We start from the raw sequence: 20,490 nt of genomic DNA on the forward strand, positions 1-20,490 counted from the left end.
GTTATCCAGAGCAGGCCTATGCAGAGGCAGGGTTGGAAATTCTGGTGTCTGAAGTGAATGAAGAGCCATGGAAAGGAAAGATAATAACATACAGTGATGGAAAATATCAGCTAGACTTGATACAAGGACATAATCTTACGTCCAAGTTCGAATTTATGAGAACCGTGGAGACCTGCTGGACCTCCTTGGTGGAATGTAATAAGGAATTTTTGGAGGTGTTTGATTTGATTCTGGAAGTGGCTGTGAATGAGAAGTTGAGGGCAGAGCAGATGATCAAGAAGGTAATTGTGTTCACCAAAGATCTAGAACCTACTGACAGCCCCATCTGGGATGTTCAGTACTACGCACTACAGAGCACGTTTGAGGCCATTCGGAGCAAGTTTAGGGATAAAGGGTACGGGGATGACTCAGTGCCTCACATTTTTTATTTCAACGAGACCGATCAACCCTGGATTTGTACACAAGATCCAGGCTTCACGCTGTTGAGTGGCTTCTCCAACAATATGTTCAAGTCCTTTTTGAAAAATGGTGGGGAAATTGGCCCGCACCATCTCATGGAAGCAGCCATCGCTCACGAAGAGTATCAAACTCTGGAGGTAGTTGACTGATTGAGACTCAACTTGAACCGGTGGTGTGGATATGATCATATGGATGTGGTGGCAATCAAGAATACCAAATAAATCCATTGAATTTGGATTGGAATTACCTTATAATTTAATTTGCTATATTAGATAGGTTTCAAGAACTAGATTCCTTTACTTTGAATTATTTCCTATATGTCTAGGCTGCTGTAAATTGTTTAGGTGCTTCTCCTCAACCTCAATATCGATTCTTAATATAGAAATTTAGTTATATACCCAATCTTAGACATAGTTTTATAAATAAACCCTATACTATTTAAAAACTATAGCAGTTTTTTAGTTTATTTGTGTGTGTTAAATACCTATATTGCCCTTGTATTATGGATTTGAGAGAGAAAAATCAGATCTGCCCAGATCTGCCAAAAAACAAAATCTTAATTACAATTTGATGAGGGAGAAGATGTGGTGTTGTTTCATTTGTTTTTGACAATGATGAAGAATTAATATGATGAGCTTCTGCAGCTTCAAGCACTTGAGAAGGTCTTGATCTTGTAGAGTCAGTCTCCAATATGTTGTTGCCATTGGGGGAGTAAGACAAGCAAAACAAAACTGCATAAGCTGAGAGACCAAGGCTGCTGACAATATCAATCAGTCTGAATGAAACCACTACACTACTGTAGTGATTCCTTTACGACGGTTCTTAATTTTTATCAGCCCTCAATTCTTTTTTTAAAGTCAGTTCATCATCATCACTCCTTTCTTATTTTTTCAAAAACTTAAGTTATTTGGAAACCACTCATGTTAATTAATTTCAATTCTTTTTTGTATTGCATTCATGTTACTCTTTACCACAATTCCTTTCTTTCCTTTCTTTAGAATATGCATGTATTTGCAGTAATTGTACATACACTAATGTAATTAAATTAATTTGAGTCCAAAATGAGATAGAATTTATCGTGTCATTAATTCTTGCTATCATGTCCTTAATTATAATTAAATTAATAGTCATTAATTTATTTTTTAATGAAAAACATCACCCGCCTTAACCATTGTCTGCAGCCAACTCTTACTCACCTATTCCTACTTTATCTTTGTTATTATTATCTGATGAGTTTTGTATTATCATTTAGGTGATTAAGGTGTTGGAGGAGTGAAATGGCAGGGTTTGAATCCCCTTTGCGTGGATATTATATGCTCCCAAGGATGTTAGTTTAGAGAGCTGATATACCAAATCAATATTACTCAATTACCAAATGAACTTTTAAGCGGTGACAAATAAGATGGAATTACAAGCCAAAACTTAAAACATAATTAATATCACTCCATATAATATAATAAAGCAAATGATGCTTAGGAATCTAGCTGAAATCAAGATTCTACCTAGTGATCGATCAACATCAGTTGAAGTTAAGAGGTCAATCGACTACAGTGAAAGTTTGATACTCCTTGCCAGCGATGGTTGCTTCCATGAGATGGTGCGGACCAATTTCCCCGGCATTGTGGCAGAAGGACTTGACCAAATTGTCGGAGGAGCCCATCAACATCGTGAAGCCTGGATGTTGTGTACAAATCCAGGAATCCGACAACATCCCAAAATCCCAATCCCAATACAAAATGTGTGGCACCGCATCATTCCCGTACCCTTTGTCCTTGTACTTGCTTTGTATTGCCTCATACTCGCTCCGGAGCAACTGGTACTGTAACTCCCCTGATTCTAGTTCGGTGAATACAATCACCTTCTTAATCATCTGCCCTGCCTTCAAATTCGCATTCACACCCACCTCCAAAATTATATCAATCACACCCAAAACACTAGACTTATCGGATTTCCACCACAACTCGCACTTGGACTTGAGATCATTATCACCTCGTATGAAGAATGGCTCATCTCTTCCACCAATCAACTTTCCTTTCCATGGCTCTTCGCTCAGTTCAGACACCAAAAGTCCCAAACCAATCTCTAAATGATATTTCAGTCGACACTGGGGCACCACCAACATGTTTTTGAATTTGCTCAAACCCTCGCCCTGCTTTTGGTACAAGTCCACCATTGCCTTCCACTGAAGCTCAATTACTTCGCCGAAACCCTCCTTCTCCTTATCTCCTACATATACTATGATCTGATGCGGAAGCAAAGCATCCGGCTTTATTATGCCAATGCCGCCTCCTAAATCTGTTGCTGCTTTCACCTTGTACAAATACTCCTCCAGATTCTGCTTTTCAATCTCTTTGTTGTCGTAATTGGTCAAAGGCACCAAAAACTCCTCTTCTAATTGATCTGATCCTGGAAGGGAAAGCCTTCTCGCAATGCTATCACGCAGAAAAATTGTGCTCGTGCGGTGCTTGTCCCACAATAGTGCGGAAGTGCAACACGCTGCAGCATCAGTGATATAATCAGATTGCTCCATTTTGTCAATATCAGATTTCAACCGCTCCACGAAAATATGTATAACCCGATCGTGTAACAATCTATAATCGGGGTCACCGTGGTACCTCTCAGGATGAAGATGCGGATGCGCAGCAGCGTCGTGAACTTGGCCGTCTGGTTTCTGAACTAGGACGTTGTAGAGAATTTGGACAAGGTACCAACTCTCACCGCCGGAACAGTCGACGAAAGGAACGTCGGCAATAGAGTGGAGGTTGCGTAACAGAGTCTTGGGGTGGTTGTGGTGGAGCCAAAGCACGGCCGTGTCGAACTTTTTTTCAGAAAAATAGATTGAATGGAAGGTGAAGATGAGCTTGAGGGTGGTAAGGGGATCGTGGGACCAGGCCAAGGGAAGCAGTTGCTCAAGATATTTAAGGCAGGGGTTAACATCTCTATATTCTGGTCTGAGGGCGTCGAAAAAGAGATCAAGGCAGGGGTCACCGTACGAGGAGGAGGGAATACAATGCCAGATGTTGTTGTTGTTGTAAGAAGCCACTAATCTCCTTCTTTGGATTGGGATTGACATTGGTTGTAGGGGCGAAGAAATGAAAATATTGCCGCCTAATTTGCCTTTGCCGACGACATTGACAAGGTTAGGGTTTCGGTTTCGGAGGCATCCTTTGTTCGGATCATTCGAAACAACCCTCGCCCTTGTCAAACGCACTTGTCCCGTCACCACTGCTTTATATATATATCAGTCATCATCATCTCTCTAATATTCAAATTGAGCAGGAGCAGTGGTTCGTTGGTTGCTGCTCTCTCTCTCCCTACTTCACCCTTGAGCCTTGACTGTTTGAATTTTAGGGTTGGTTTTTTCCTTCCTTTTGTTGGAGATGATGACCCTAGGAACGTAAGTAAGAGGGCCTCTTTCTTTTTTCGTCTTTTTTGACGAAACCCTCTTTTCTATTAAATGTTGGATTAATAAACAAGGGTTAATTAAAAGAGTGAAAACAAAATAAAATAAAGAATAATACTAGTCTTACCACATTTTTATACCATATGATATGGCAACTGATGTGTACATACCACATCATGTAAATTACTAGTTTCTGTTTTTCTAATTTTATTTATTAAAATACACGTCATTCATTTAATTGATGTAGCATATAATATGGACATACCACATCATGTGGTATAGAAATATGACATAAAAATGTGGTAAGTGTAGCATCAAACACTAATTATATAATTAAATTATTTTTTTGGTCATGATTATAGAATTAATTGTGGAATTGATAGACCCCGTTGTCAAAAAAATTTTTTTTTTTTAAAGGGTGCTATTAAACAAACCCTAAAATTGAATGAGTAGACTCTACTATCAAACTATTTATTGAATTACTAATTTACCCTAATATAAAAGGAACAAAAATGATATATTAAATTGTGAAACAAATGTGAGTTTAATAAGTACACCCTACCATATTCAACCCAAATTAAACATAAGCGAAAAATCTCACTTCCAAAAACCTTAGTATTAGGGGTGACACTGACCAGGGTGAAGTCTTTATGGAGGGAAGCTAAGGTGAAAGACTGTTTTGGATTTTAGGTACGAGAATCGGGAGAAATGCTTGAAAAGGGAAATGTTAAACAAAGAAACCAAGGTTGGGACAGTCCCTGTGAGAGAGTCTTAGGTTGAAGGCAATACACTTGCGGAGGAGCTAGGAGGTAGTAAGGGAGTTGATTTATTTATTTAAAAAGAGTTTAAAATAAAAGGGTTTGGGGCTGTCTACAAGATGATATATCCTCTGGTTTTCCATATTCAGAAAATCAAAAGAAAGGAAGAAGTTTTCCATATGCTGGTGTTATTCATGATTTTTTTATATTAAGTACTATAGGTATTTTTGGTAGTTAAATAGGATGTACTTAGTTAATTTTACATTTTAATTTAAATATTAGGATGTAATCTCAACTAGTTTTAGGGTTCATTTAACAGCATTTTTGTTAATCTTACTTTTCTATTATTGATCCCTTTATTATTGTAATTTGTAACCAATTGGATTTTGCAGTCAGTTTTTCAATGGGAAACCAGGATGAACATGATTACATTGACTCACGGATATAGACAGAAGAACTAAATTGGCTAATGACTGGCTACAATGACCGAATTGGCGAATAAGGTAAAAACACAGGGACTGTTTTGGTATTCAATTCAAAATAATAATATTACTCTTAACTTTTTTTTAATACAAACGATAGGCTAAACTACTAGAGAGAAAACGATAGTCTAAACTACTATAGAGGAAGGGAGTACATTGTAAAAGGCATTAGTGACTGCTCTATAGGAGGCAAAGTGATGAGGAAGATTTTTTTTTTGGGGTGTCAACGGCTCACAGTTTTCTTTTTGGGTTAAATACTCTTCTTCCCCGTCATCCATCACCCATAAAATGCTTTTTTTTAATCGAATCAAACATAAATGTAATGCTTTACACAGATTACTTTACATAAAATGACACTTCTTAAGGTTAAAAGATAATTTTTTTTTCCCCAATAGTTTAAGAGATTGATAAACTAGACCCAGCATCAAATGTATTAAACTGGAACCTTCAAAGAAAAATTCATCCCCGAAAAAAAGTACCAAAATACAGCCAGAGAAAATTTTCTAGGTATTCATTTCCATCAGAACGAAGATTGCAAAAGATCACAAGAGAAGTAAATTTAAGACATCTTTTTCATCTCATGGGAGATAGAGCCAGCAGAAGAATGTGGATAACTGCAATTGCCATTCATTCTTTTGCTGAAAAAAGGGAAGCAATACCTATAAGAGTCACCAAATTCTGATAAGCAAAATATTTTTCCCATAATGTATGAAGCTGTTCAGTTTGAAATAGCAACTAATCAATAATCCACCAGGTTTAGATGTGAACTACATAAAACTAGAATTTTTGACCTAGGACTGTTAGGAGGTGGCAGATCACAAGAGTTGGAAAATTCTGTATATCCCCTGTCATATGCATCTATGATCACCTTGAGATGATGAATGTACAAATAGCCGGTGGTTTTTCGTTTTGGGTTATGTTCAGAAGCATTCCTCAACCACACTTTTTCAAACAGATGTTGCTTCACTGTGTCCTTCAGTTAGTTTCCTGCCATCTGTCATCACAAAATTGGACAGCCAATCAGCTCATCACTTATCTTCAAGCACACATGAGTTTAAATGAGGAACCAGCTCAAAATACATTAGGTTAAAATCTACAAAAAGTGGAGATACAAATTTGGGGAGGGAAAAACCTACAAAAAGCAAAGACATAAAAATTTGTTTCTGACAGTATCTGCATTTAAGTCTCCTTCATTGCTTTCAAACAATTCACTATAGTAGCATATGCATCAATGCTGATGAGCCCGTAGCAAAGCCAATTAAGTAATAGAATACTCATTACATTCCTACCTTGGTTTCGGGAAGAGCTGACAGTCGTATTTTCTGTGGCAGACAAATTTTCCTTCATAACTTCAGAGTCAAAATTTGGTGCATCAGTTGTCCTGTGACTCCTGTCTTCTCCCACAACTTCAGTGTTAAAGCTTGAAGCATCATTTGTCTGATTATCACCCAGTTTCAATGGAGTCACTGACTGATCAGGTTTTCCACTAACCTGCATAAGATTCCAGAGTTTAAATGCAAACTACATAGATATATGTATAATACAAGGGAAAGAAAGATCTGACCTTATGCAGGTGAGAAGCATCAGAATATGCTTGATCCTTAGAAACGGACACTGCAGCAGCTTCTGTCTGCTCATGTGATACAGACTCCTTGCCATGAACATTATCTGCCTGTACGTGATCTACCGTCTCTTGCCTGACGTTCCTAGAAGTTTTTGATTTGCTGTTGTAATCACCATTTGACATTAAACCACCAGCTTCGCTGGCAGCCCGCTTCCTGATTCAGGAATTACATTATCAAAGTTAAACAAAACATTCTATGAAAATGTGGTACAATGATTGATGTTCGAAAGAATAGTAATATTAAGCATAAAATTGACCATATTCTTACCTGCTGGAATTAGGAGTAGTTATGTTGTGAATGTCTGGCTTGTTGGAAAACAAGATACCACGAAGAGGCTTTCCATCAATGACAGTTTCAATCGTATATCCATCAAAAAGTTTTTCAGTAACCTTTGCTTGAAATGTCTTCTTTCCCAGAAGAAGCTGGGATTGATTCAATGGGATATTCTGTCTACCTGCAGTCATAGCACTAGATCTTTTGAGGTAGTCGCCAAATTAAGTCTAGTACATAATTAACCAATAAAAGTCCACTGCAACTAGTACTTTACTCCCTAACAATGCAGCTGAATCTTACATATCAGTCCAGCACAAACAAATTTAGAAGGTGCTAACTCATGCAAGTAGGTAACCTAAAATATAAACCTCAAATGGAGGTACACAGATACTCGCAGCAATTCAACATACAGCATTACTGGTTCAACACAGCCCTTAAAAGTAGTATCTAAAAAAATCAGGATTGACAATTAGAGAATGTTAATCATATAGACACGAGTTAAAAATGAAGAAGCCAAGGGCCTACCCATCAGTAAATTTGATTTCACCAAACAGTTCTTCTGCTGCACCCATAACTTGTTTTTTGCAGAATCCAACGGCTTATTCTACCTCAGAATTTCAATGGTTCACTCAAAGGGAGATTGAATAGACAAGAGAACAAGAAATCAAATGGCAAGCTTTCCAGCTTCCATTCAAGGTAAAAAAACTTAAGCATCAAGACCACTTTGGCCATGGCTAGTAAAGCTGCAGGTAACGGTTAAACTAACACCCTTGGATTGCATATATAATACTATAATAACCTAAATCCTTATTTCCTTGTCCATTGATAAACTTTGTTCTTTTATTAGCTGAGAATCTATATTATAGAACAGTGGAGGGCATATCCTTTATTGGCCCTTTGAAGTGGTTAAAAGACTAAATGTGTAGCCGGTTCAGTGCAATAGCCCAGAATCCTATGGTAGCCGAGTAAATCCTTCACTTGTAGGATAACATTGAGACAAAGTAAATATACTTTAAACATACGTGCACACAGAAGCTAATGAAATCAAAACACATACAAATGATAGCACTCTCTGGAAACGTGTTTCCATGGAGTTAGAATACTGGATAGTGACCTTAGAATGACAACTTTCCTAGGATCAGACAATTTACCTGCTTTTAAATGACTTAGAAGTTTGCAAATTTGAATAAAATAAAAAACCATAGGGGATACTCCACCGAAAAAACACCACAGGGTGTAAGGGGGCTTGATCTCATGCAGTTCCCCTAAATAGTCATGAGAAATTTTGCAGGACAAAGAAAAACATTGAACTTCTAACGAGACTTCAAAAGCAGATAAACATGAATAGAAAATCTACAAACCAACCACCCCTTTCATTTTCTCACCACTTGGAAGAAAGAAAGGAAAGGTTCTAGATCCTGATGCACCGAAGAAAGGAAACCACTACATCAGCATGATGTATTACAGGAACAAATTCCTTTTAGACATGTGATTATGATTCTTTTTGCAATATGTACACGTTGATGCCCAGAGAAAACAGGGGAATCTGTATCTAGATCAGTAATACTTACATGGTTGGGCATAAAATGGAACTGTCATGGGTTGCCTCATATCTGCACCAGTTCCAACGTTAACAAGAGGCTTGTCGTGAAAAGAAGTGAGATTTTGCTCTTGGCACTTTAGCTTTAATTGCTTCCTCAAAGATAATTTCTCTAGCCTCCGTTCACTCTCCCTGGTAAGTCCTAAAATTAGAAATTATATCAGGTCAGTAAGACTTTATCAGATTTCAAACACAGATAAATATTTACTGTAACAAAATAATCCAAATAATTCAGGGAAAAAAATGAAAAGATAATACTTAACCTGTGTATAAGTAATACATGTCATCCAGTGCCTCAAGAATTTTATTGCAACCACCAATAAACACAAGTACACCTCCCTTCACAGGATCCAAGCAGTCCCCAGCAACAGAAAATCTAGCAGAAGGCCCATCACCTGCAGTTATCACCTTGGTCCATACACCAGTATCTGTACCAATTGGGATAGAAGTGGGTATCATTAATCATACAATTCCACAAACATTAAGCCACTGGGAAGAAAGTAAGAAGCTATAACATAAAGTACATGTAGACCAAGGTGGATAGATAAAAAGGTTGCTCAGAAGACTGAAACCATTCATAAAAGCAAGTAACCCAAAGGAACCATGGCATGCATGTTGTGACTCTCACTTTAGAAATCCAATGTCAAATATCAAGCTGGTAGTTCAAATAAGAGAACTACATATAATTGTGACACAGACGGTTGACGTCAACCATCACCTAAAATGTTTCACATTCTTGTGCATGTGGAATGAATATGTTTCAAAGAAAACAGAATTCTCTCTCTCTCGTTTGTGGCGGAATGACATGAATATGTTTCAGATAAGTACTTGATACGTACCAACATCAAGCATGTGGAGGTCATTGTATAGATTTTGGGCATCTGTGAATCCCCCAAAAACAAATAAATTCTTCCCAAAAGCAACAGTTGAATGACCAGCTCGGGGTGGCAAAAGCTGGCCTGAAGTGTTCAGCTCCCTCCACATTAGAGTATCTAATGAAGTACAAAATTCCAGAAATATAGAAAGTATATTATCAACAAGTGAGGTATAACCAATGTAACAATTTTTTATTATACATAACTGTAAATGGTCATTTAAGAAAATTATGATACCTGCATCAAGGATATGGACATCGGATAAATAGTAATCATGCCCATCTTCACCACCAATCACAATTATTTTGTTCTTCCAAGATGAACAAGTGTGGCTATCACGTGGAGATGGTGGGTTGCCTGATGTTGTAGCATGTTTCCATACAAACGTCTCTACAAGATAAGAGAACAAAAGAAGTAAACCACGTATTATGTGCTATCTTTATCAATCAGTGACTCCAAGCCAAAATAAAAACTGAATGTGATGTCCTACGCTCACAATACTCACTCCCTCCTTCCTCCCAGTCTAGAGTCTACAAAGACAAAATACTTATAGACTTCAATGAAGAGCACACCAACAACTTCATACCCTAGGAAGGTCCACATGCTATCCAAACAACTTATGCTAAATAAGATATCAATCCGCTCACCAAAGGGACTAAAAGCAAGGGATGTTGAACAACTAGTTCATAAAAGCCGTAGGATAGAACCAATGGCATATATTTCTATGCACTTAAGACCTCACAGGTACCATTTTGGCTTCAATAAAACCATTCAGCAAAGCCATTTAGTTTTGACCCACTAAGATGAATAAACGTGTTTTGCAGCTTCTCATCCAGTCATCTCTCTCCCTCATCCACTTTCTCTCTCTCTAACCCTCTCCCTAGCTATCTCTTTCTCTCTCTCTCTCTCTCTCTCTCTCAACTTAAAATATCTATTAAATTTTCAAATCAATTCGACCTAAGAAAGACCAAAGGACAGATTGATGTAATTTTTCTTTGGATTCACAATCCACAGCCTGTAATTTACCCAATCTGAACCTTTGTCCAAACGCCAACTTTTAATTAAATAGAAATGGAAGGTAATAAGTTGAATAAATCTGCTTTAAACCAGAGAGAGAGAGAGAGAGAGCTAGAGAGAGAAAGGGGATGGCGGAGAGAGATGGCTGGATAAGGAATCAGCATAACCCATTTATTCCTCTTTGCAGGTCAAAACTAAAATGGGTTGCAGACTGAAGACAAAATGGGTAGTTAATAAGACTACGTGTCATTGGATTAATCCCACAGCTATTATAATCTAGTTGCTCACTGTCCCTCATTTGTAGTTCCTTAGGCAAGTGGGATCAAATAAGTAAACTCATAATATCCATGTGAGTAGTCCAGTCAATTGCATGATAATTGTTTGCACACAAAAGTGTCATAAAATTCATTCAAGCCAATCTTCACCAAAGTGATCAATAAACTAACCTTATATTGAAACTCACCTGTATTCAAAATGTAAAGATCATTGTAGTACACTTCATCGCTATTAATAGATGATTTTCCACAGCCACCAAATATAAAAAGCCGTTTCCCAACAAGGGCTGCACTATGACCCTCTCGTGCCTCCGGTCCGTCGCCTCTTAAACTTGGAGATATCCATGTATGTGAAGCTACACAAACATTAAAAACATAAGTGAGCACATTGGTGGTAATTACAGTTATAAAGAATTTGATACAGCCCTAAACAGTAATGGTGCCAGTAAATGGAAAGATTATATCTGGTTTCAAAATAAGTTAATTGTCACCCTGGACGTATAATCATCTGATTGAATTACTGGACCCATAATAATATAGCATTAGTCAACTGATACTGTGTAGATAAATCCAAGGGTGAGCACACTAGAAAAGCTAGCCAGTAAAAAAGCAAAGAGAGAAGAGAGAAATTCACTCACAGGTGTCTAATATATGCAAATCCTTGAGAGGGTTCATCCCATCTGTACCCCCAAAAACGAAGAGATTATCACCAACGGCGGTACAGCTGTGGCTGTCCCTTGGAGTTGGAGGGGTTCCTTTTATCACCGGCTGACTCCATGTATGCGTAGCTGCAGTCAGCAATTCAGAATGAGAGATTGAACGATTTCAAAACTACCTCCATATAAAATGCAATAACACACAGGCAAATGCAAAGTGCTAGTCTGTTAACATCTAGAACAGAATTCAAAATGAAAGTAAAGAGCTCACAGGAAGCACTATTCGAAATTGTATAACCAAACAAAAAACCAAAAAAGAAAACAACTTTAGGAGTTAACAAATGAAACCCCTAAAATCAAAGTTCACTAGCATATTCATTAAGCGTCTACGCAAGTATTGTTGCAGAAACCCATCACAGCATTGATTCCAAACAAGAAGACCCATGAAAAATTTAACAAATTAAACCCAACAAAAACCCTAATTACAAGCCCACTACCCGCATGGGCTAATCTACAGGGTATATCAGAAAAATTCAAACTTTGTCCCAGAAAAATTTCAAGCAATAAGGCAAAACCAAGATTACAAAAACCCATAGAAAAAAATGGAAATAGATAAATAACGCAAAAATCTTGGGAAATTTTTTTCGCTTTTGTGGAAGACCCACCAGTGTCGAAAACGTGAACTTGGTTGGTCTGACAGTTATCTTTGCCATAACCCCCAAAGACATATAGCAACCTCCCTTCTTTAATGGCGTTGCAGGTGTGCCCCCACCTCTTCCCTGGCCCAGATATCTCACACAACAATTCTTGTTGCTGCTGTTGCTGGTGAGCTTGTTTGGGCTGTAGCTGAACCCTTTCCCACCTCATTTTCTGGGTAACAACCGGGGGAGAGATACCCAGTTGGTAGAAAATGCGAAAAAGTGAAAGATGTTGAATTACAAAGATGATGTTTTTTTTTAATCGGGGTTTTCTGTGTTTGAATTGATTTTATTGAGTTCATGCAAATAAGGAAATAAATCATTAAAATAATAAAACAGAGGGTCCAAAACAAGAGAGATAAATGCTGTTCTTTGGGAAATGAGAGAAAAATGTGTTCACTAGGGAGGTGATTTGGGGATTTATTATTATTTGATAAAAATTAAATTAAAAACTAAAATAATAAATTTATGCATATACCCATAAAAAAATGATACATGATAAACTTCAGCAAAATTGCCTTTGTTAGAGAAAAAAACTAGTCAATGACACGTTATATGTCTCCACTCCATTTGTATTTCATGCACGTACATTGAAACTTGGGTATCATCGATGGGTTTGTTATATAAGGTCCGACGTCGTTCTTTATTAGGAAAATAAAAGAATCAAAGGTAAAATTTTGCTTTTATTCCATTTACGCTTGGAACACAAATTTGGTTTTTTTTTTTTTTTTTGGGTGGACACGTTACATGTCACATTAGATTTACGATTTGATATCAACAGAAGTGATCGTTTAAGTTTTGGGATTTGAGGCCAATAGCGCATGGGCCTTGTACTATAATTCTGACAAGTTTCTTGTGTACAATTACAAAGATGGGGTTTGAGAAGGAAGCCCACAAAGAAACTTGTCAGGGCTATACGTAGAAGATAGCATTCTCTTTTATTCCAGAGAATATTAGTGTGACCTTGCTATAGAATACAAAACAAGACCCACCAATCAACAGTCAACTGTTCACAAACATCTACAACATACCACAGAGTCACTACTACAAGATAGCTTGTTGAGTTCTGACTCACATACCAGAGAGTTCCCTCAACAAAAGAACGATCCTTAAATGTGTTTGATTTTGAATCATCAGAATTTCACATTAAGATGGGGATTAGGACAGTTATGAAGTCTGTATCAAATCAATGGATGATAAGCTAATTTCAACCAGGAGAACAACCAACTGGAAGGCACTGACTGATAGTTAATTAGCATAGTTTCCTAATGTTGTTGGTATGAAATCTGCAGAGCTGGTACAAAGTTCAGAAACGTCCCCTCCGAATTCGAGCCCAGGCTATGGCTGCAACTGCAGCACCCCCCAAGTGCGCAGATCCTGAGATATGTTGGTCTCCCTGCAATAACAAAATAATGTTACCACTAAATTTATTTACTAGAAAATCACAGTGACACTGGTTTGATAACCAAATAACATAAACACCAAAGAAATGTGAAAACAGGAAGAGAACCAAATAATATACCAGTATTATCCTCATGAGATCTTTCGCAATCATATAGATCCCCTAAAATGGAAAAAGGAGAGGTAAGATTTCAAGGATTTGCTTAATAATAGCCTCAACCAATCACCTGATGAAACAAACTTACCATCAGCATGGCAGGAACTGGTATGATAAACTCCATGTAGATGGTAGATTTTGGGAAGAGGAATATATCAAGCAACATGATCGCAGTAACCGCCCCACTTGCGCCCTACATGTCACACAAACGCACACAACAGTGAAATGAATTAGAGTTCATTTTCTAGGCTAGCTGTTGTTCAGATTTGTTGGGCAAATGAACACCAAGGAATATGTTTTCCTCTGTCCTTGTTTTGTTGAGAAAAGTAAGGACCACAACATGTAAACAGTTTCTGAAGCATACCAGTCCCGGTATCTTTGATGGGTCCTTCTTCATCGGTTGTCCGCCCTGCAAACAGCATATTACATACCATAAAATACTCAAAACTGTATATTCACAAAACCATCCAGGACTTACCATTCTCTAAATTGTACGTTCAATATAAAAGTTACTTGCATTTTCTTGTAAACAAGAACAATTGATCTTTCGATTATAATTTTGAGGATAGCATGAGCAATATATGCAAAGCAATGACCTATGCAACTTTATATCCTAACATGGATGTATCACATAAGCTGGGTATCAGTTTACCTTCGATGACGCAGCCAGGTAGGCTTTGTGCACCAAGAAGAAGACCGAGCCACCAACAGCCCCAGCTAGATACAACTTTAAAAAAAATTCGGGCCCAAAATTTCTTCCAATCTGATCAGTGCACCATTTAAAAGAGAGAAAGATTGTAAAACTGATTGAATATATCACTATATATAAATCATGGAAGAGACCAATTTCATGATATATTATTATTGTCCACCTGAATGATATTCCAAAACAAAATTTAATACCTTACAGTACCAGTTTATGATATATACGTGTCTCCACCCCCTCCCTCTCCCCCAAAAAGAAAATTACTAGGAAAAAAAAAAAGCTTCAGAGAAAATTAGCTTACATGCATCCCATAAACATATAGTCCAAGCATGTTCGAAGTGATATGCCCAGCATCGATATGACTGAATGCACAAGTTATCAATGTGTGCAAACGTCCACTTGTAAAATTGTCTAATGAAATCTGGTTACAGAAGAAAATCAACAAATTACGAAATTGAAGTAAATGAAATCATGTTATAGAAATAACGTCATATGACAAGTTGACAACATTATGTTATAATTTAATTTCAAACTGAGGGACTCACGGTAAAATTCTTCTCCATGAAGCTATCATCTGCAATCCTCCATAAAATAAACACGGCAACATTAGCTATAATCAATCCCATAACCACCTCACGCTCGGATGCCCTTCGGAACCATGATCTCCTGCAAAGAGGAAAACATTACTGACAGAAAATAGCCTACATACATTGAAATAGGAACACAAATGATCTGAAGACAATTTTTCACATACGAAGGCATATTAGACTGTTCATCCTGCTCATGTTAATTATATGACAACTGATACTTTGCACAAGCAAATTTGTTCTTGACGAGTTCCTAAATAACAGTTAACAAAAGTCACTATTTTTCAAATGTTATTATTGTAATTTGTGTGGGCAGAAGATGTTTTGCAGTTATCAACTTTTGAAATGCCAAGCAAGAGCATTTGCAGTCAAGAATGCAGGAGCTTTTGTGATGAATAAAAGCAAGCAATGGCTTGAAGCACGTAAATGGAAATATTTGTACGGTCAGCCAGTCACAATTGGATACGTGTCGTCCTTCCCTGACCTGTTGCAGGCACACTTACTTTTGCTCATTGGTCAAAAACAAACAACCGTGAAAATGCAAACCAAAAGGAAATTTCAAACAAACAACTTATCACATTCTAACCAGGAATTCCACAATGTGGAAGAAGAAAAAAACAGATCAAACGTTAAGGCTGAGGAGAAGAAATCATAGGGAAAATGAGTTTACGGAAGAAAACTAGGAAATCGTCGTTGAATTTACTAGCTTTTCCTTCATTTTCTTAATCAAACTGATAACTTCGACATGAACAGAAAACTTTTACCATGAGGGACTCTGATTTGGGCTGAACTTAAAAATGTGTTGGCGAATTTGGGCTCTGAAAAGACCAGCAGGTTTGAACTCTGATGAAAGACTCTTGCTTGAGACTCTCACCAGGGTATTTGGGAAACCCAAAAAAAAGTGCCGTTTGAGTAATGGGTTGGAGAGAAACCCATGGATTTTTTGTGTGAGAGTGTGCTGAAACGTCCATGAATGAGGAAGATGGTGAATCGGGTGTGCAGGAAAGGAGCTAAAGAAATAGCTTTGAGTTTGGGGTGGTTTGGTGAGAGAAAGCGTGTTGTGAGGTTGGAAGTGGAAGAGTGAAGAGGTAGTGGAGGAGTTTGGGAGGTTTTTGGGGAGGTTTGAGGCTAGTTTCAAAGAAAGAAGCCTCTGCATTTTTGAAGTTTTGATGAAAGCGTTATTCAGTGAGTACTATGGTTTTTTGGCCTTTGGTGGGTTTTTGGAAAAGTTCCTTCCTTTTTCTTAGATAACAAGGTAGCTTCAGTCCCTCGGCAACTGAGATCAATGGAAATGTGAAAGTATGCACACAGGTTTAAATTTGGGAAGAAGAAAAAGAAAGTAACTTGGGAGTGACTAAATTACGGTATTACCCCAATTGCTTTTAAGTCCTTCCCCATTCTGTAAATAGCTAGCTAATCTTGGGAAACCTTGATTTGGGCAGTACAAAGATAACTTGTTGAGTTGTGATTCGCATACCATACACAAAGATATTCAATTTGTGTAACATGATACTACTTTTCCTCAACAAAGATCGTTTAACGTGTTTGAATCATCAGAATTTCTAATTGAGATGAGTTCAGAAAGGTTGTCAAGTCTGTATCAATGGATAATAAGCTAAATTCAAATCAGGAGAACAACCAGCTGGAAGGTACTGGCTAATATGGTGGACTATCTTAGTTTCCTAGTGTTGTGTAATCTGCAGAGTCGTTGCGAAATTCAAAAACGCCCCTTCCGAAGCCGTGCCCAGGCTATGGCTGCAACTGCAGCACCCCCCAAGTGTGCAGCTCCTGAGATATGACTGTCTCCCTACAATAACAAAATAATGTTACCATTAAATTGACTGGAAAATAACAATAACATTGATTTGATGGCATCAGAAAGACAATTTTGGAGTTCCAAATCATTCAGTTATATGAATGACAGTTTGCACATGGTTCCAACTTGGCTCCATTACATCACTCGAAGGATAATGCTTGCAGAAAATAAAAACAAGCACAATAAACAAGGTCGAACTGTGAAATCATCGATTGGCTGAAAACCATCGAGTGAGGATAACCATGACTCAACTCCTACTCCTGTTTCAAGCCCAATGTAAACACCAGACATGCACCATGAACAGAGACACAAAATGAAATTTGAAAACCGGAAGATAATCAACGTACCTCTATTATCCTCAAGACATCTTTCCCAATTAGAAAGATCCCCTAAAATGGAAAAAAGAAGAGGTTAGTTTTCAAGGATTTTCTTAATAGCCTCAACCAATCACCTAACATAGATCAAACTTACCAGCAGGATGGCGGGAACTGGTATGATAAACTCCAAGTAGAGGGTAGATTTTGGGAAGAGGAATATATCAAGCAACATGATAGCATTAACAGCCCCGCTTGCGCCCTAAATGTCACAAACACACACAACACTGAAACGAATTAAAGGTCAAGAAATTTCATCTAGATAACAACCCTGAGTAAAATTCTCAACTCTTAGTCAAACAATCCGTAAAAGTAAGGAGCACAGCATGTAAAGAGTTTCTGAAAGCATACCAGTCCCGGTATTTTTGATGGGTCCATGTTCCATGGTTGCCGGCCCTGCAAACAGCAGATTGTGATCAAATACTCAAGACTGTATATTCACATAACCATCCAGGAGTTTCCATTCTCTGATTACTTGCATTTTCTTGTGAAAAAGTTGATCTGTCGATTATCATCTTGATAAAAGCAATGAATTATATAACTTTATCCTTGAAAATGGTTGTATCACATAAGCTGAGTATCATTTTACCTTCGATGACGCGGCCATGTAGGCTTTGTGCACCAAGAAACAGACCGAGCCACCAACAGCCCCAGCTAGATACAACTTTAGCAAAAATTCAGGCCCAAAAACTCTTCCAATCTGGTCAGTGCACCAAAAAAATAAGAAAGATTATTGAAACTCATTGAATATACCACTTCATATACATTGGACGTGATCAACGTTATGATGTACTGTTTCTAACCCCTCCCCCCGAAACAAAAGAAAATTAATAAATTTTAAAAAAAAATCTTCTGAGGAAATCAACTTACATTCGTCCCAAAAAAATATAATCCAATCATGTTAGAAATGATATGGCCAACATCCATATGACTGAATGCAGAAGTTATCAATGTGTGCAGACGTCCACTTGTAACATTGTCTAATGAAATCTGGTTACAGAAAATCAAATTGAAGTGAAAAATGGAATGCTAACACACTAGACTAATAAGCAGCTGCAAAGAGTTACTTATAAGAAACCAATGGATTCACATTCAAATATAAAATCTTTTATTTCTCAACAAGAGAGATCCCACGAAGAGGTGTCTCAGGCAAAAAAGTCTTATGACAAGTTGACAATATTTAGTTAATTAGGGACTCACGGTAAAATTCTTTGCCATGAAGCTAGGATCTGCAATCCTCCATAAAATAAAAACAGCAACATTAGCTATAATCAATCCCAAAACCACATCACCATCAGATACCCTTCGGAACCATGATCTCCTGTGAATAGGAGAAAATCATGTTACTGGCAGAAGATAACTTACATACATTGAGACAGGAAACTTGGGGATGCAAAGTGGATCCTGGGTTTTCTGATTTCTTAACCAAGAGAAGGAACTAACTGAACCCTATGACATGCTAATGGAATTTTAAATAAATAAATAAAATTATGTTGAGAGAAGAAGATTAACACTACCAAAGAAACTGCACATAGGCAAAATTTGATACGAATGAGCAGAGTCTACACTCCGCAGTAGTGCTGTAGTACAGTAGTGTAGAACGCTTATGATAACTACTATGCTTTAATACGTCCAGATAATTTCTCAACAGAAACTATCATAGATAAGCCATCATGAGATTCGAAGCATCTTGCTCTAATACCTAAAGAAATTTTTTTTTTTTTTTAAAACAAAAAATGAGATATCAAGATGGAAGTTAGCGGTGGAAAATCTAAGAACTCCTGCCTGAAGACCAGTGTTGGTTGATATTCTATCTCGTCCATATATTTCCCTTCAATACTAAGATGACATATTTTGATACTGTACTTATCTTATAGCACAATTAGAAGAAACATTGTGAATCAGAAACTGAAATTCAAATTAATACTTAATTCAGAGGGGAGAAAATGACTACCTGGCCACAAGCAAAGTAATATATTTCTTTAAACTCACAAAACAGAAACCTTTATTGTATTTTCTATAACCCAAATAATATAAAGGCAATTTTTCACATACAAAGGAATTATAGGCCCCAAACTATTCCACCTACTCATGTTGTATGACAACTAATACTTTGCACAAGCAGATTTGTTCTTGATTTCCTAAATAACAATTAACAAAAGTCATTATTCACATGTTATGTAATGGCAAACTGCATTCTTGTACTATGTGGGCAGAAGAAGTTTGCAGTTATCAGCAATCAACTTTCAAAATGTGGCAAGAGCATTTGCAAATGCAGGAGCTTTTGTGAAGAATAAAAACAAGCAATGGCTTGAAGTACGTAAATACAAATATTTGTACGGTCAACCCATCACAATTGGGTACGTGTCGTCCTTTTCTGTTCCAGCCACATTAATTTACTTTTACCTTTTTCTCATTGGTCAAATCAACCGTGAAAGTACGAAATCATAAGCCAAAAGGACACTTCAAATTAACCGAAAGAACCCTAACTAAACCAGAAACAATTTCTCACATTCTAACCAGGAATTCCACAGTATGAAAGGAAAAAGACAACGGATTAAACATCAAGGCTGTGGAGAAATCATAGCAAAAATGAATTTACGGAAGAAAACTAGGAATTCGTTATTGAATTTACTAGCTTTCCTTCATTTCTTAATCAAACAGATAACTTCGACGATCAACAGAAAACAAAAACATTACCAGGGACTCCGAGGAGAAGTAAAATTTGGGTTGAACCGAAAACTCTGTTTGGGAAATTGGGCTCTGAGAAAGCTAAGTCTGAAATCTGAAAGACTCTTGCTTGAGACTCTCAAAAGGGTATTTGAGAAACCCATACAAAATTGCCGTTTGAGTAATGGGTTGAAGAGAAACCCATTAATTTTTTGTGTGAGAGTGTGCTGCGACCTCCATGAATGAAGATGATGGTGAAGGGGGTGTGCGGTAAAGGAGCTAAAAAAGTAGTTTTGGGTTTGGGGTGGCTTCGTGAGAGAAAGCGTTTTGTGGGGTTGAAAGTGGAAGATTGAAGAGGTAGTCGTGGTGGTGGTGGGATTTGAGAGCTTTTTGGGGAGGTTTGAAGCTAGTTTCAAACGAAGGAGCCTCTGCATTTTTTAAGTTTTGATGAGAGCGCTCTTTGGTGGGTATAATAGTTTTGCCTTTTGGTGGGTTTTCGGGAAGTTCCTTTCTTTTTCTTAGAGAACAGGGTATCGACAGTCACCTCAGCACCTGAGATCAATGGAAATGAAATGTGAGAGTACGCAAATTTTTTGAGAACAGTATACAAGAAAAATTTAAATGTGCCAGGAAGGGATTAGTAAATTACGGTATTACC

At 37.4% G+C, this 20,490-nt stretch overlaps 4 protein-coding genes across 8 annotated transcripts; all 4 read right to left on the reverse strand.

Annotated features, from left to right (window-relative positions):
- Window positions 1–1,996: 1,996 nt before the first annotated feature.
- On the reverse strand, window positions 1,997–3,532 carry LOC148915433 (uncharacterized). The gene has a single exon (XM_089041909.1). The coding sequence runs from the start codon at window positions 3,530–3,532 to the stop codon at window positions 1,997–1,999; it is 1,536 nt and encodes a 511-aa protein (XP_088898035.1).
- A 2,175-nt stretch (window positions 3,533–5,707) lies between these two features.
- Window positions 5,708–12,539, reverse strand: LOC103338650 (uncharacterized). Its single transcript, XM_008241878.3, has 11 exons — window positions 12,089–12,539; window positions 11,406–11,555; window positions 10,956–11,123; window positions 9,713–9,865; window positions 9,440–9,592; window positions 8,864–9,028; window positions 8,572–8,742; window positions 6,995–7,181; window positions 6,667–6,880; window positions 6,392–6,593; window positions 5,708–6,096 (listed from the first exon to the last, which is right to left on the reverse strand). The coding sequence occupies exons 1-11, from the start codon at window positions 12,288–12,290 to the stop codon at window positions 6,050–6,052; spliced, it is 1,812 nt and encodes a 603-aa protein (XP_008240100.2). The 5' UTR covers window positions 12,291–12,539; the 3' UTR covers window positions 5,708–6,049.
- A 459-nt stretch (window positions 12,540–12,998) lies between these two features.
- Window positions 12,999–16,277, reverse strand: LOC103338663 (RHOMBOID-like protein 12, mitochondrial). Of its 4 annotated transcripts, XM_089055792.1 has the most exons (9): window positions 15,737–15,751; window positions 15,140–15,607; window positions 14,931–15,051; window positions 14,687–14,806; window positions 14,332–14,442; window positions 14,044–14,088; window positions 13,768–13,872; window positions 13,644–13,685; window positions 12,999–13,517 (listed from the first exon to the last, which is right to left on the reverse strand). In XM_089055792.1, exons 2-9 carry the CDS (start codon window positions 15,145–15,147, stop codon window positions 13,428–13,430), a joined length of 642 nt encoding a protein of 213 aa, XP_088911918.1. In that variant the 5' UTR covers window positions 15,148–15,607; window positions 15,737–15,751; the 3' UTR covers window positions 12,999–13,427. The 4 variants fall into 4 exon arrangements, with proteins under 4 accessions (XP_088911918.1, XP_088911915.1, XP_088911917.1 ...); XM_089055789.1 differs by lacking the exon at window positions 15,140–15,607 and having other exon boundaries at window positions 15,737–16,277; XM_089055791.1 differs by having other exon boundaries at window positions 15,140–15,879.
- Window positions 16,278–16,468: 191 nt separating this feature from the next.
- Window positions 16,469–20,410, reverse strand: LOC103338649 (RHOMBOID-like protein 12, mitochondrial). 2 transcript variants are annotated; one of them, XM_008241876.2, is made up of 8 exons: window positions 19,863–20,410; window positions 18,363–18,483; window positions 18,033–18,152; window positions 17,752–17,862; window positions 17,514–17,558; window positions 17,260–17,364; window positions 17,136–17,177; window positions 16,469–16,779 (listed from the first exon to the last, which is right to left on the reverse strand). In XM_008241876.2, exons 1-8 carry the CDS (start codon window positions 20,264–20,266, stop codon window positions 16,690–16,692), a joined length of 1,038 nt encoding a protein of 345 aa, XP_008240098.1. In that variant the 5' UTR covers window positions 20,267–20,410; the 3' UTR covers window positions 16,469–16,689. The 2 variants fall into 2 exon arrangements, with proteins under 2 accessions (XP_008240098.1, XP_008240099.1); XM_008241877.2 differs by lacking the exon at window positions 18,033–18,152.
- Between the last annotated feature and the right edge of the window lie 80 nt (window positions 20,411–20,490).

This window comes from Prunus mume, linkage group LG7 (assembly GCF_029339155.1).
Source record: "Prunus mume cultivar Tortuosa linkage group LG7, ASM2933915v1, whole genome shotgun sequence".
Lineage (NCBI taxonomy): Eukaryota > Viridiplantae > Streptophyta > Magnoliopsida > Rosales > Rosaceae > Prunus > Prunus mume.